Source organism: Bacillus rossius, chromosome 12 (genome assembly GCF_032445375.1).
Source record: "Bacillus rossius redtenbacheri isolate Brsri chromosome 12, Brsri_v3, whole genome shotgun sequence".
In the NCBI taxonomy this organism is placed as follows: Eukaryota; Metazoa; Arthropoda; class Insecta; order Phasmatodea; family Bacillidae; genus Bacillus; species Bacillus rossius.
In genome coordinates, this window is record NC_086339.1 from 18,936,679 (window position 1) to 18,950,915 (window position 14,237).

Genomic DNA, 14,237 nt, shown 5'->3' on the forward strand with positions numbered 1-14,237 from the left:
TTATTCTCTTTTGGGACCATGAAGTCAGTGTTGTCACTTGTGTATGTTCATTACCATATGTTATATTTAAGTCATACTTAAAATCTATTTCGTATTATATGTTTTGGCAAATACTATGGAATACAATTTGGTTTTGGATTCTAGCTGCTTATTGAATGTTTCTCTTAAAAAAAAAATGCAGATATTTTATTTTGCACTACAATTATTTATAGTGAACAGCGAGAGTATGGTCAGCATAATACAGACAGGTAAAAATGTGTGTGCTATGAGAAAAGGTGTAGTGCATGTATTCATGTATACTTATACATACTTCTTAATAAATAATAAACTGAAAACATAAATACAGTAAGTAAAACAATTTTAAATAATATTTGTAAGGTAGAATTACACTGGACTACACACTTTGTGTAGACATGAACCATACATATAACAACCTGCACAAATCTATTTTTCTGTCTCTCTTAACCTATAAAATATAGATATACGATATTATTCAACAATAGTAAAAATTGTAATAAACCATTATGAAAATGAAACAAAGGACTTTTTATGACTTAAACCACAATTATTTTAATAAAAAGCAGGTGATATGTCAGGCACATGCAGAGAACAAGTGTCTTTATAGGGTTCACAGTTTTAAAAGTCATTCCAGATAGCAAAGCAATTCATTTACTTATACTTTTCAATACCTATTGTAAAATATGGGGTTCGCTGCGGTTAACTTTAAAACAGTGGCAAGCAATGAGACAAATACAAACAGGACCACAGAGTCCGAGTCTCTAACTTCAAATGTGTCAATATAAAGTGATTAAATTTGGCTTATTCATGTGGCTGTTTATTACAAACGTTTATTTTAATTTACGTTAAATCAGTATTTTATCCTCAAATGAAGTGTATGCCACCTATTTTTAGATCAAAAAATACTATAATTTCTATAGGTAGTTCAGCATAGCATCAGTAGAAATGGTACTTACTTAAAACACTCCTTCTGTTAATGCATTTACAGGTATTATCCTGTACTTTAGATACATACACTAAAGACCACTTAAAATGCTTCAATTTTTTGCGAATAAGCTAAATTACTTTAGCACTGTCAAATATGATGGTCTTCGCACCAGCCTCACTTAATTCCGCATCACCATTCTAGAAGCCACAATGTTTCTAATTGTTTATTCAAAAAGTTACTTAAATAATAAATATGTATCCTGGTCTCTGATTGGCTGGAAGGCCGTGCAGATAAACGTTTTTAATGGTAATAATCATTCAACCAAAATATCAACAAAAGTAATTTAGTGCGGAAAATCACAGTTTTAATATTAAAATTACATCGAAAGTGTCATAGTTCATAAAATAATAATATTTTAGTTGTAAAAGGTCATGAAATAGACACTAGAGGGGTATGACCATTGTGTCTGCGTGTGAATAATATAGTGCCTAGAGTGAGAAGTGATGTAGATACGACTAAAGTTTTTATACAGAATATCGTTTATTATGACAAATGTCATAAATGCAAGATTAAAGAAACAAAATGTTATTAAAATAATCCGTGATATAAGTGTTTTAACACACACTGTTAATTATTTTCGTTTAAAAAAATGTTTTAAGATTTTTAAAAACGTTTTGTTAGAATAATTGTGTATACATTATATACAGAGGGTAAGTTAGCGACGAATGGTCGAATCTAAAAACGACCCTAATTATAGTATATGACGACAATACAAAGTTATGTTTGGTATATTGTATAAAGGAAAAAAAACAGTTTTCAAATAATGTTTTTTTTGTATATTATATTTAACATGTAATATTAGTACCTGAATTAAAGGGAAATGTAGAAAGTTTCAGAATTTATAACACAAAATTGGAGCCACTTGTAGGTAGCAAAATATGATTTTTGTAACTTATTGTTTTATAACATTGGCTGGGGGTTTCGGATGGTGGTACGTCTGCAAGTGTCACCACATGGGAGGGCACTTGGACCCGGCTACAATTCTTACTGAGGACGCCGACTTCCGTAGCATAGTCGGAAGTACACCGGCTTACGGTGCAAGGGGTTCTGGGTTCGAGTCCCGGGTAAGACATTAATAGGGTTAATTTACATTAAGAGATTTGCATGCTACGATGTGATAAAGATTCGAAGAATGACATAGTTCTGGTTGTGGGCGAAAGCCGTTAACCACAAAAAAAAATCTTACTGAGGACCGTGACATGGTCCGTGTGGCACTAGGCTAGAAATCTCTACACAAATACATCTGATCAAGACTATTGTGTTTATGGATTGTAACTAAGTGGGTTCTCCAGGCATATGTTTGCTTAGGTAGTCTTGTATTACAACATGTGGTCACTCAAAAGAATAGCAATAAATTATGTTATGAGGGTTTTTATTGAACATGCCTCTTTACAATTAAAACCGTCTAACAAACAGTTAAAAGGTCAATGTCATGTAATCAATATATGGTGTGGACCAGGCCACCTTGTGTCCTGAGAGTTCGCCTAAAACAATGTCAAAATTTCATAAAAAAATTAAAATCGTTGGTTTACGTGGTCCAAAACTTGAAACGGGCCTCAAAGCAGTGAAAGAAGGTTTAGATGCTTTAATATGAATGGAGGATGTTAAAGGATCAGTTTACCAAGTGATGAAGGCGATGCGGTGGGAAGATTGTTTCTGGCTCCAAGAGGCGATGATGATGATGGACTGACTAAGAGATGAGGTGTAATGGCCGCAAGAGGAATTCCCCCCCTCCTCCACCACACAATTCACACAACTGACCGTTAGGTAATATTTGAATTTGTGCTGAAGGTTAAACAAATATAACCCTTTAAAAAAATACACATAATCTTAAGATACCTATAGCCTACATTATAACATTTTCAGCCTTAACTTAAATTATGGTAGTATCTATAAAGTTTGAAGACTATCCCTCTGAGCGGGGTGTGTTCACTATGCTTGGTATTTGGTATTTGGTATTTGGTCCAACTCAGTTCTTATTTTTAACTTGGAAACATAAACACTGAAACATACAATAAAAATATTAAAGAAACGTAAAATACTCTGGGGGACATAGCACCGGCTCTACTGACGCCTCGTGTGGTGGCAGAATAGCAAACGCGCGCTCATACGTGCACTGGCGGGAGGTTTGAAATACGTGTCGGGCTGTAGAGGGTGTTGGTGGGAGGAAAGGCCGATATGAAGCAAGGTGAGGCACATCGGGCTTAAGGGAGGGTGTAGCCTGGGTCAACTCTAGTTGAATAAAAAAAAAACATAAGTACTCACATGTAGATTTATCCTAATTAATTTAATTGATTATAACCCGTTCCCCTCTGAATGTAATGCTAGTGCATATCTTCACGGCTTCAGTGCCAGTCCCGTGATCTGACTTGCAGCTCAAAGGTAGTGGTGTACCTACCTTTTTAATTTATTTAATTCTGCTAAACCTGCATGGTTGGATGTTGTAATGATATTCTTTTTTAAATTCAAGAGGTCATATGTTCAGTCCTGAAGATTTTTTCTAATCACAATTTCCAGCTATTTCTTTGTGCCCTGCGGAGGCACTCTGTCCTACTTTCCCCTTTTTTTTTCAGACTGAGAAAGAAAGATATCTATCCTTTCACATCATGTTTCATATTAAATTTACTTAAGTTAGTATTTTTTAGTTATTTAAGTTTTTAACTAGATCTAGAGATACGCATAACCTATCTTTGGTGGAAAAAAAAATGTATTAATGGTGTATGTATCTAAAATACACATGCCTGACATGTAGAGCAGACAACAAAGTCAATGAACATGGATATGAAAATGTGTTTGTTTAGCACTAAAACTGCTACTGTCATCAATGAAATACACTGACCCCTTTCCATTACCTACTGAGTGTATAATAATTCATTTAAACCTAATAGGTAGTTTAAAAAAATCGGAAGGCTGTAAATGTTACAGTGGCCGTAACTTTAAACGTGACCAGTACTATTGAATAAGTCTTACGATTGCCAGTGAATTTTACTAGCAATGTACTCTCGGGGGACCGGTCCTGCACACTGCTGCCCTGCGAGTGCACGAGCGTAAAGAAGCTGTAGTAACAGGATCTCGCACGCGATGCAGTTACGGTGACGTTTCCAGCCGCGCCAGCCCGCTCGGAAGCAGCGCTGCTCGACTTCATACGCAGTCAGTACGGCATCATGAAGCTCACCCTCGGGGTGGTGGTGTTCGATGATTCCCTGGTCGACGCCGAGGAGTTACCACGCAACATCAAGGTCAGTGTCCAACCACCTGTGGTTGTGGGCAGGGCCGGATTTAGGGGAGGGCCATTGGCGTAGGTGTGTTCATAAAGTTGGGGGGGACAAATAATGATTATGATGTCATGTAAACCCATTCCCCTCTTACTAAGACGAGGGGTCCGGGGGTCCTCCACGGGAAAATTTTGAATTTAAAAGTGCAAAATAGCGCTTTTTAAGCAGTTTTTGTATCTAACCATTGGATACATTGATGTTAAAATTATTATTTTTCCTTAAGATAAAATTTGAGAGTGAAGAAATTACAAATAAAGTTGGGCAGAATAATATTATAAAATAAAAATATCTCGGTCTAGAAAGTAGGGGGGACAGTCCCCTCCACCAAAAAGGTTCAGGGGGACACGTCCCCCCTGTCCCCCCCGGTTCCTACGCTCCTGGGGAGGGCAACCGGGGTGAAAGCCCCGGGGCCCCCCACAATAGAGACTTCGGAAAAAAAAATGTTTCAAATTCCGACAAGTAAACACTAGTAAACATCTTTTCCTTTGATATTCTTTTTTCGCTGTTTTACATTTTGTACATACATGATTATATTATTGTTAAATACTAACAGAAATATTCATTAATACTAAAAAATTTAATTTCACATAATTCTTGTCTCCGATTATATTTATGTATGTTTTTTTTTTAAATACTAAGAGAATCTACTTGATTTCACAATAAATTATTTATTGGAAAACTCGACTGAAAAAAAATTGTTCATTTTATTTGGAAAATAATTTGGGGCCAGGGGGCCTCCGCTCCTCTGTTGCCCCGAGGCCTCCGGACCTCTAAATCCGGCCCTGGTTGTGGGCAGGAAAACTTTGGCAGCTCACTGCACAGCTTTTCATTTTCACACTAATGTATGGTTTGTTTGTGAGATATTGTGACACAAGTATTTCTAAATTGCTATGTCTTCCCTTATGGCTGTAAGTTGTCAGATTTGTACACCTACTTCATTTCCTTAAGAATTTCTCAATTTGATCTCCATTGCTTAATGGCCCTTAAATATCGTTAATGTTACTTTAGGCCTGTGCAAAGCTTCGACTACAAAAATCAATTGAACCTCTTTTTAATAATTGTTTTGACTTCGCCAGGAATTTTTTTTATTTGTTTTACTTGAAGCTTTGGTTGTGATGCTAAGCTTTGCGTCTGATGTGAAGCTTTGTGTTTTTTGCAAAGCTTTAAAACATTAGAGGCTTAAGATTCACTCATAAAAATATTTAGTTTTTTTTTCTTGTTTTGAATATGTTTGTTACTTGTCAAAACCAAAAGGTGGCACTTCTTTTACTATATGAGTGCTCAATATTAATATGATGCGTAGTCATTTTATCATTTTTATGAATGATTTTATGTTCAGGGCCTAACTGGGTAATCACTTAATCAGTTCAAACATTACACTGTTAAAACAATTTTTTTTAATCCTGTATTTTATAAAAGAAGTTTACTGCAGCTTCATTAAGAACAACATTCACAATATGATTTGACTTTGTGAACATTTAAATCATTTGATTTAATATTCGCTTTGCATCAAAATACTAGTTTTCTCACAGGCCCTTCTAGTGAGCCTATAAAACTTCTCAATAAACATGATATTCCCATTGCATAAAAAGCACATTGTGTTTTGGGATATTTTATTCTTTTGCTTTAGCAGAAAGCAAAATTTCGCATATGCACACTGCAAACTATTTCACAATACTGTTTAGCTCCTGATATAGGTACTCTTTGTGCCACTTTCTTTTTTCACTTTATTTATAAATGCAGAAGATATCCCTAATTTTAATTTTTTGATAGTACAGTACACTCCCGATTATCCGCGAAATTAAGTGGCAGGGCCACCGCGGATAGTGAAAATAGCGGATAACTTAAAAATCTAAAAATTTATGTATAGTAAAAGCTACAATTAACAGTAAAAAATTTTTAAATGATGCTAAAATTTTAGTATTTTACTGAATAATTAACATAGAATACATTTCAGTAATGTATACATAAAAGTGCTCGGCACTTACATCGTAACAAGGATACAGTACTGTACGTACTCAGAGACTTCATTAGACACTAAAAAAGCACAACTCGTTAAATTTACAACTTTTGAAAAAATCAGTCTCTTGCTTTGGAAACATCTTTTCTTAATTCTTGATTGAATTTTCCGCAACATAAGTTTTTCAGCCAGCATCTTCGTCTTGTTCCTCTAAATAGTGAAGCAGTCCGACAATGTGTTGCAAAGTCGCTTTGTGAGTCATCCGCACCTTCGCACTGGGCTCGTCTACTTCACTGTCACTTCGTGTGACAGAAACAAAAATAGCAACGCATGCCAGCCTACTGCGTGAGTTCCGAGAAGGCCTGTGGCGTTTTGCTGTATACTGCACACAATAGAGTCAGTAGAGTTCAAATTTGCTCACTTGTAATGAAATACAGATTTACGTATGTGCTGTATTTTTTCGTAGCATGCGCGGATAATAGGGAGTTAACTGTACTAATTTTACTTATTGTGAACTATACCTCAATAAAAAATTTACTTTTGTTCATGTACTGTATCTGAAGTCATTAAAATTTTCATACTCATTGATTTTTATTCATGTGAAAAAGTATGAACCATGGTTTTTGTGTTGCTACTTTCCCCAAGCTTTAGTCGTTTTATAATAATGCTGAATACTCGTGTGTCTCTAAAAAAAATAAGTACTCCTAATATTGATTGATGAAAAGTTCCTGTAGTAATTTTGTCTTTTCGCATCTCAAAAAGAATGATTGTACGTAATAACACTTAAGCCTGCTCCTTATTGTGTGCTCAGGTGAAGATAAGGTTGCCCGGAGAAAGTCGAGTCCCGCTGAGGACAATGACTGTAAGCGGCGTAGCAAACTGGAAAACTAACATCCTCTTCCCTTTGTTTGAAGTCGCTGGACCACGGGACAAAAATGTGACGGAGGGCTCCTATAGTCCCGGTGGGTATTATGAGTCTGTTATTTTGTGTAACATTTTGCAAAATGACTGTGTTTTATTTGTAGTTGGTTGGAAATAAACCAAAAAACTAAGGAAGGGCCAATAAAATCCTCAAATACCATCACAGGATTGATTTTCATGTTTGATGCCTTGGTATGTATATATTTATTTGCTGATGCATTTTTAGTCTCAGTCAGTGGCGGATTTAGAGGGCATGTGGGAACGTACCCCCTCCCCCCCCCCCCTCCTGAAGGGTAAAATATGCAATGGATAATATGACTTCTGAAGTAATAAACAGGTATTATACTAGGTCCAGACTATCGGTGCCACACCAGAAAGGCCTGGGTCCGCCCCTGGTCTCAATAAATAGCTCTTATTTTGTTCACTTTTGATTTGTGTTTTTATAGCAGGTAATTCATCTTTTGAATTTAAGCATCATACAAAATTGGGAAAAGATTTTTTTAAGAACTGAAAAGTTTATCAACTTTATATTTCTGCACTTTCTAATTTAGTACATATTTTAAATTTATAGAATATGTATTTTAAAAACAATTTTGGCACTTTCTGTTCTCAGAACCTTAATTTACTTTGTACCTATACTTCAAATCTTGTATGTGAAAATAATACTTGCTACAAGCACATTTAGTGTACCTATTTATTTACAATTGTTGATACATTTCAAACTAAAACTAATTCTACAAAATAGTTTTCACAATTATTCCTAGCATGTGCAGATTTATTGCAGTATAGATATTCTTGAAACAAAGATCTCGAACCTGAACAAATGTGGTAAAGTCACTAACGAATTATAGAATTTGTGGCATTAGCATAGTTTCAATGACATTTAAAGTAGCAAACTCAATTTTTTATTGTAATAAAACTGCTGTTAGTAGCAGGCATCCAATTTCCAGCTGAGCCGCTTGAACATGGTGAAAATATATCAGAAGAGTTTAAAATTATTATTAAAACCAGGAAACACTTTTTAAAATGGAAGGAACATAGGTTATGAACGAAGGAAAAATTTAATTCAACTTTGTTAGAAGGAAAACTCATTAACTGAGAACTTTAAATGATTTTACTTGTTGGTTTAGTTGCAAGAGGGCCACAGAGGGAAAGTGGTTAGACCTCTCACCTTTCCAAAGGCGATCCAAGTTTTGAATCCAGGCAGGAGTCGAACCAGGTTTATTTTCTGCAATTGAGTAAACGTGATGTACACTCGTGAGCTGGGCACTTCCATCTCTTCCACCTGTTCACAGGACCGTCAAGGGAAACTAAAGGTCTGGCGCCAAATAATTTTGTACTTAACGTACAATTGTTTAAAACCCTGCAGTTTAAAAAAAAGAAATCTAAAGATTATAGATGTTACCATGGCCATAATTGTAAACATGATCTGCACATACACGCGTATTGCCTTAGGAAACTTAAAAAGTTTCCAACTGATTTTATTAGCAATAGAATTGTAATTTTTGCCCTGCTATCAGGGAAAAAATACACATTAGAAACATACTTGGAAAATCATCTGGGCCCCCCTTGGTATCCAGAACTCGGGGATTTGCCCTCTTACCCCTCCCCTCCTCCCAATCTGCCCTCTAATGGCAGTGTTGTCGAAGAGACATTAAGCCAAAATTCATTCATTCATCCTTTATTCATTCATTCATCCTTCATTCATTCATCCTTTATTCATTCATTCATCCTTTATTCATTCATTCAGCCTTTATTCGTTTATCCATTCAACCAGTCTCAGAAGGGTCTGTGGTGACTGTATCACAAACACGTCACGCCCAGGTGACGAAGGTCATGGTTTGGTCGGAACCCTCTTGCATTATTCAAATTCATGAGTAATGGGTTGTGGCGCCCATGTGGTTCGAAGCCCAATGTAATCTGAGTATCTCGGAGGTCCCATGACTGTAAGAACTCTGTTAATGAATGTGCAATGCAAAACCCGTCAAACAAATTAAAACAAGGCATTCATCCCGAATTAAAAAAAATATTCCACTTCTCGTATAGAAAAGAAAAGTTTGTTATAGTGGCAGGGGCGTTTTGAGTGGAACACAATAATTGTGATGGTAGCTTTCACCATATCAACTTTTACTGAGCTTTTATGCAACTGTTAAAATCAAACTATCTACGCACACTAAATTATATTATCATTTTTGTTGGTTGCTTCAAAATATGCCGATTTAGTCCAGTCCATATTTGTTTTGTTAAACATATGAAATATCTAAACAGGTAAAATTTATACAATGCAATTTTTTTGGCTGTTATCGGTTTGACGTGGGATCAACGTGTATTTTAAATTCCCTTTGGGCGGAGAGGAGTAAGTGCCCTTTGCAGGGCCGGCGCGCCCATATAGGCGAACTAGCCAACCGCCTAGGGCGCCAAGTAGCTGGGGGCAGCGCAGCACGACACACAACAGCTGATACAATACGTTTTAACGATTACTGAAACTAGATGAAAATGGACTTTTGTAACAGTTTGGAATGTTTATATTGATATAAGTAATTATTTAAAGTCCACGGTGACCTGTTTATGATTTGTAATAAGTAAAAACGTAAAAAAAAAAAAACACAAGCCTGCTTACATTTGATTGTTGACAAAATTCTTACTTAGGCTTGAGTGATGAATTTTGAGGCAAGGAAAATTTTTTTTAAGGTGTCCGTCGGGGGTTGGTGGGGGGGGGGGGGGGCATTAAGGTTTTTCGCCTGGGGCGCCAATTTACCTTGCACCGGCCCTGGCCCCTCGAATGCAGCCCTTGTATGTCGGTGACGATGACTCCCCCGCAGGCTACTACCAGGAGGGCTTCCTGGCGCTGCAGCACGCTGTGTCCACGTCCGTCGCGGAGCAGCTGTCCCGCGGGAGGCCCCCTCCCTCCATCCGGCTCCAGAGGTTCCCGTATCCCCCGTACATCGACGACCCTCTGCTGCCCGCGCTGCAGGCCTTCGCCTCCGTCGTCGTCATGCTCAGCTTCTCCTACACCTGCGTCTACATCGTCAAGGCCGTGACCTTGGAGAAGGAGCACCAGCTGAAGGTGAGCTGCCCCGCTCGGGGCTCCGTTTCCTGCCCCGCGGCGCAACGGTCATCCTGCAGGTTTGGTACGCCTCCTTGATGTCCTTAAAAACTCCTTGATTTGTCTCTAATTGAATAAGGGCCCTTGAAAGTCCTTAAACTTCACTTAGAGTTCTTAAAAACTCCTTAATGAAGACTGGTTACAGGCAGGGGCGCAACAACTAAATTTCCAAAGGGGGGGGGGGGGGGAGGGCAATATACCTTTTTATAAAGAATCATCTATCCCCCCTATTGAAGCGGGGGGTCGGGGGGGTCCTCCCCCGGGAAAATTTGTATTTCAAGGTGGAAAATGGTGCTATTAAGCAGTTTTATTATCTAAAAATTGATTACACAGCACTTTCTTTGCTCCCGTTTGCCCCCACTTCAAGGTTTCAGAGGGGGGCAAAATACCCTTGCCCCACCCTGTTGTTGCACCCCTGGTTACAGGTAATGGATGAATTCAGGCATTTTGATGTGTTTTTTTGTTTCTGACTTGGCGGCAAACAAACACAGTACAATTGGCACATTTCGGGCCATGTGATTAGAAGTTATGTATTAAAAAAAATTTTTAACTCATTTTGTGTATTTTGTATCTCACCGTTCAACTAAAAAATGTGAAGTTTTACTGTCTCACTTTGAAGTTACAGAGTAAATGTAATTAGTGATCAAATTAAATGTTATGGCTGCAGATTTCAGAGTTTTCCAGAGATAATTCTGGACAATATTTGTAAGAATTGAAATAACCAACAAAAATATTTTTTTTTGGTTGATGGACTATTGAACATTGTTTATTGTTTTTAGGTATTTTGTATTGTACAAATAGTTTTCTACCCCTTGATGGTGGTGAAGGCGATGAAGTAAAGGGGTCCTTAAAAACTCTTTAATTTATGATAGCACAAGAGGGTACGAACCGTGTCCTGTTTTCTGTTCGTTATGGTTTTTTACAATATCACTCCAGGCAAGTGCTGGAAAGGTTCGTTGCCATGGAACATGGCCGATTACTTCCCCAATAGCCTCTAACGATTGCTCTGTCACAAGCCTTAAGGCTCTGTCTCACACGCCATTTTAATTTTTTTTTTTTAAATTTTTTCATCATTACTTTTGTTTAAGGACTATTTCTAAAATTTTAACTTAGTGTAATATCATGTGTGTAAAAATGTGTGCAAGTTTTCGTAACTAACATTTAAACCCATGATATTACACTAAATGAATATATTTTGAAAATATTTGTAGCAGAACAAAAATGCAAGAGTAGTATCAACTAAAAAGTTTAGAAATTCCCTTAAATAAAAGTAATGATGAAAAAATGGAAAAAAAAAAAAAAAAACATGTGTAATAGTGAGATTTAATTGCAACTTACAAAAAATCTAAAATTCCTGGCTGACTAAATTTGGGGTTTCATTTCAAAGCGACCTCGTGAACTTAGCGACTAAATGCTGCTTTTTTTTTTTTTTTTTAAATATATTCATTATTGTCCTGCAAATTATTGATTCACATAATATAATAGTTACCTATTAGAATAATAGGAAAAAAATTAAAATTGAAAGTTTCTTTAGCTTTTAAACCTTAATATAGCCACATATCTCCCTATTAAGTTAGATTTACAGAAATATTTTTAATTATGTGTGTTTTTAAAGCACTTCATTCTTAGTAATTGCTTTTTTTTACAATATTTACCTTTTAATAAAAATGTCATTAATATCATTAATTCTTTCGGCAGAAAGCTAGTAAAAATGACATTCATTCAACTGAGTTGGTGAAATGATGTACGCAGTAGAGTCCCGATAATCCAAAACTGTAAGTCATCGCTAAAAATAGACTTTTTCAGTCAGTTATACTCCTTTCCTCCACCAGGCTGTACTTCTATAGCTGTTGAGCACTGTGACTTGTCGTTATAACTACTAACACTACTGTTCTAGACAGCGTTCCTCTCTTTTATCGCATATTTCATTCTGAGATTTGGTTATGTTTAAATAGACCTTATAAAATAAATTGTGTAATCTCACATAATAATACATGTTATTTTGTAATTTAAGTTTATTGACGTGATAATGTCTTATAAATCGATGAACGCCGGCTGCGCGCACAAAAAATTGTCATGTTCCGCCTGAGCCGAGCGTGCAAGAACCAGCCTACCACCGTGCGAGAAAATCTTCTATAATATCAAACAGGTTAAGGTGGGATTTTAACTAATTGTTCATGATTAACTTTATTTAAATTAAATTTGCGAAAACTGTAGATAATATTTGAAAATTAAAAAGTATGCAATTTTTCATCAATGTTTTCTTATGACGTTATCACGTAAAATTATCGTCCGTAAACCGACTTTACAGACAACCCCCCCTTTTTTTTAAAGAATGATTTTGCTTAATCCAAAAAATTTATAAATCCAAAAAGGGTCAATTTGGATTGTCAGGACTCCACTATACCATTTTTTACATTGAGGTTCCAGAAGATTCAAAATCTGTTCCAACATTGATTTATGACAAAATTCATAATTATTACAAATGCCCTTTTCTTAGTTGAGGGCTTACTGTACATTTATGGTAATTAAATTATTATTTACATAAGGGATAGTAATTTTTTGCGTTTGTTTTCGCAGGAGACGATGAAGATAATGGGTCTGCCGAACTGGCTGCACTGGGTCGCGTGGTTCCTGGAGAACTTTGCCCTGCTGTCTCTGTCCACCGCCCTCATGGTGGCCTTGGTGAAGATCCCCTGGGTGTCCGAGCCCCGGCTGTCCGTCTTCACCTCCACCGACGCCTCCGTCCTGTTCGTCTTCATGCTGCTGTACGCGTCCGTCACCATAGCTTTCTGCTTCATGATGTCGGTGTTCTTTTCGACAGGTGAGCGTGCATTAGCTACAGCTGTATTAGACTGTTTATCATTGTATTTTGGTTTTTGTTGTTAGTCATTCTGATGGGTCTGTTGTTTTATGGTGTACTAGCGAGAGTACAAGCCATAGCAGAATATTCTTCTATCACCAAATTAAAAAAAAAAAAGCCTGTTAGAAAAGTTATAGAAATATTCAAACACCCAAACAACATCAACATAGAATATAGCGACAAATTGAGCCAAACATAATTTGCCGATACAGATGCCAATCGCAGGAAAGCTCTTCCCTGATTGGTTACACTTGAGACAAGCTAAATGAGCTAATAGCAGAGGGCTCTTGTGATTAGCAACTGGAGGAGATCCCTGGCACTATATGTAGAGTTTTTAACCACCTTTTAGCTCAGTTGATTTCTCAACACTGATAATGCCTGCGACAATGCAGAGAAAAACTTAGGTAGAATCTACCACTTTGATGTGTTTCAACCTGGAAAGCCAAGATAGTTTATTAAGTCGATGTATAGTTCTGTGCCAGGCCTTTTGGCTCAGTATTCAGAGAGCTTCTGCTGAGGGAGTTACAGGTCCCTGGTTTCGATTCCTTGCTGGACCGTGTTCGTTCAGCTTGTAGGGAAAATTTCTATCTCAGTTTTAGGACTGGGTATTGTGTCTGTCCCATCATCTCCACACTGCAGAAGGCAATGGTTAGCCACCGCAGGATAGTCTCGCCTAGTCCCCTCTAATCATGCTATTGCCTTCTCCCTGCAAAGTCTAATAACCCCTATTTAATTGTACTTCTCGTTAACGTATTATGACATAGCCAGTGGCGTAGCCAGGATTTGTGTATGGGGGGTGTTAAGAAGCATGCCGGGAAAATTTGGATTTTAAGGTGTAAAATAGTGCTATTTTAGCAGTTTTCGGTACTTAAATTTAAATATTGTAATGATAAAAATTTTATTAATTTTAATATGAAATTTGTTTGAGTGATGAATAAGAAATTAATTAAAGATTTGGTGCTAAAGGAGGGGGGGGGGGGTTGAACCCCTAAATACCCCCCCTGGCTACGCCCCTGGACATAGCTGCATTTTTCACATATTTTTTTGTTTAACTGGATATATAAATTACTGTGGAGAAGCTGATGTGTCAGCTGCTAGAATTTTAT

At 36.9% G+C, this 14,237-nt stretch overlaps 1 protein-coding gene across 1 annotated transcript in view; it reads left to right on the plus strand.

Moving 5' to 3' along the window:
* Positions 1–14,237, plus strand: part of LOC134537649 (phospholipid-transporting ATPase ABCA3-like) — a 91,298-nt gene that overhangs the window by 40,481 nt on the left and 36,580 nt on the right. The window contains exons 5-8 of the mRNA XM_063378319.1: positions 4,112–4,245; positions 7,053–7,203; positions 9,985–10,229; positions 12,849–13,092. Of these exons, the coding sequence (XP_063234389.1) occupies positions 4,112–4,245; positions 7,053–7,203; positions 9,985–10,229; positions 12,849–13,092 (774 nt within the window). The remainder of the gene's footprint in view (positions 1–4,111; positions 4,246–7,052; positions 7,204–9,984; positions 10,230–12,848; positions 13,093–14,237) is intronic.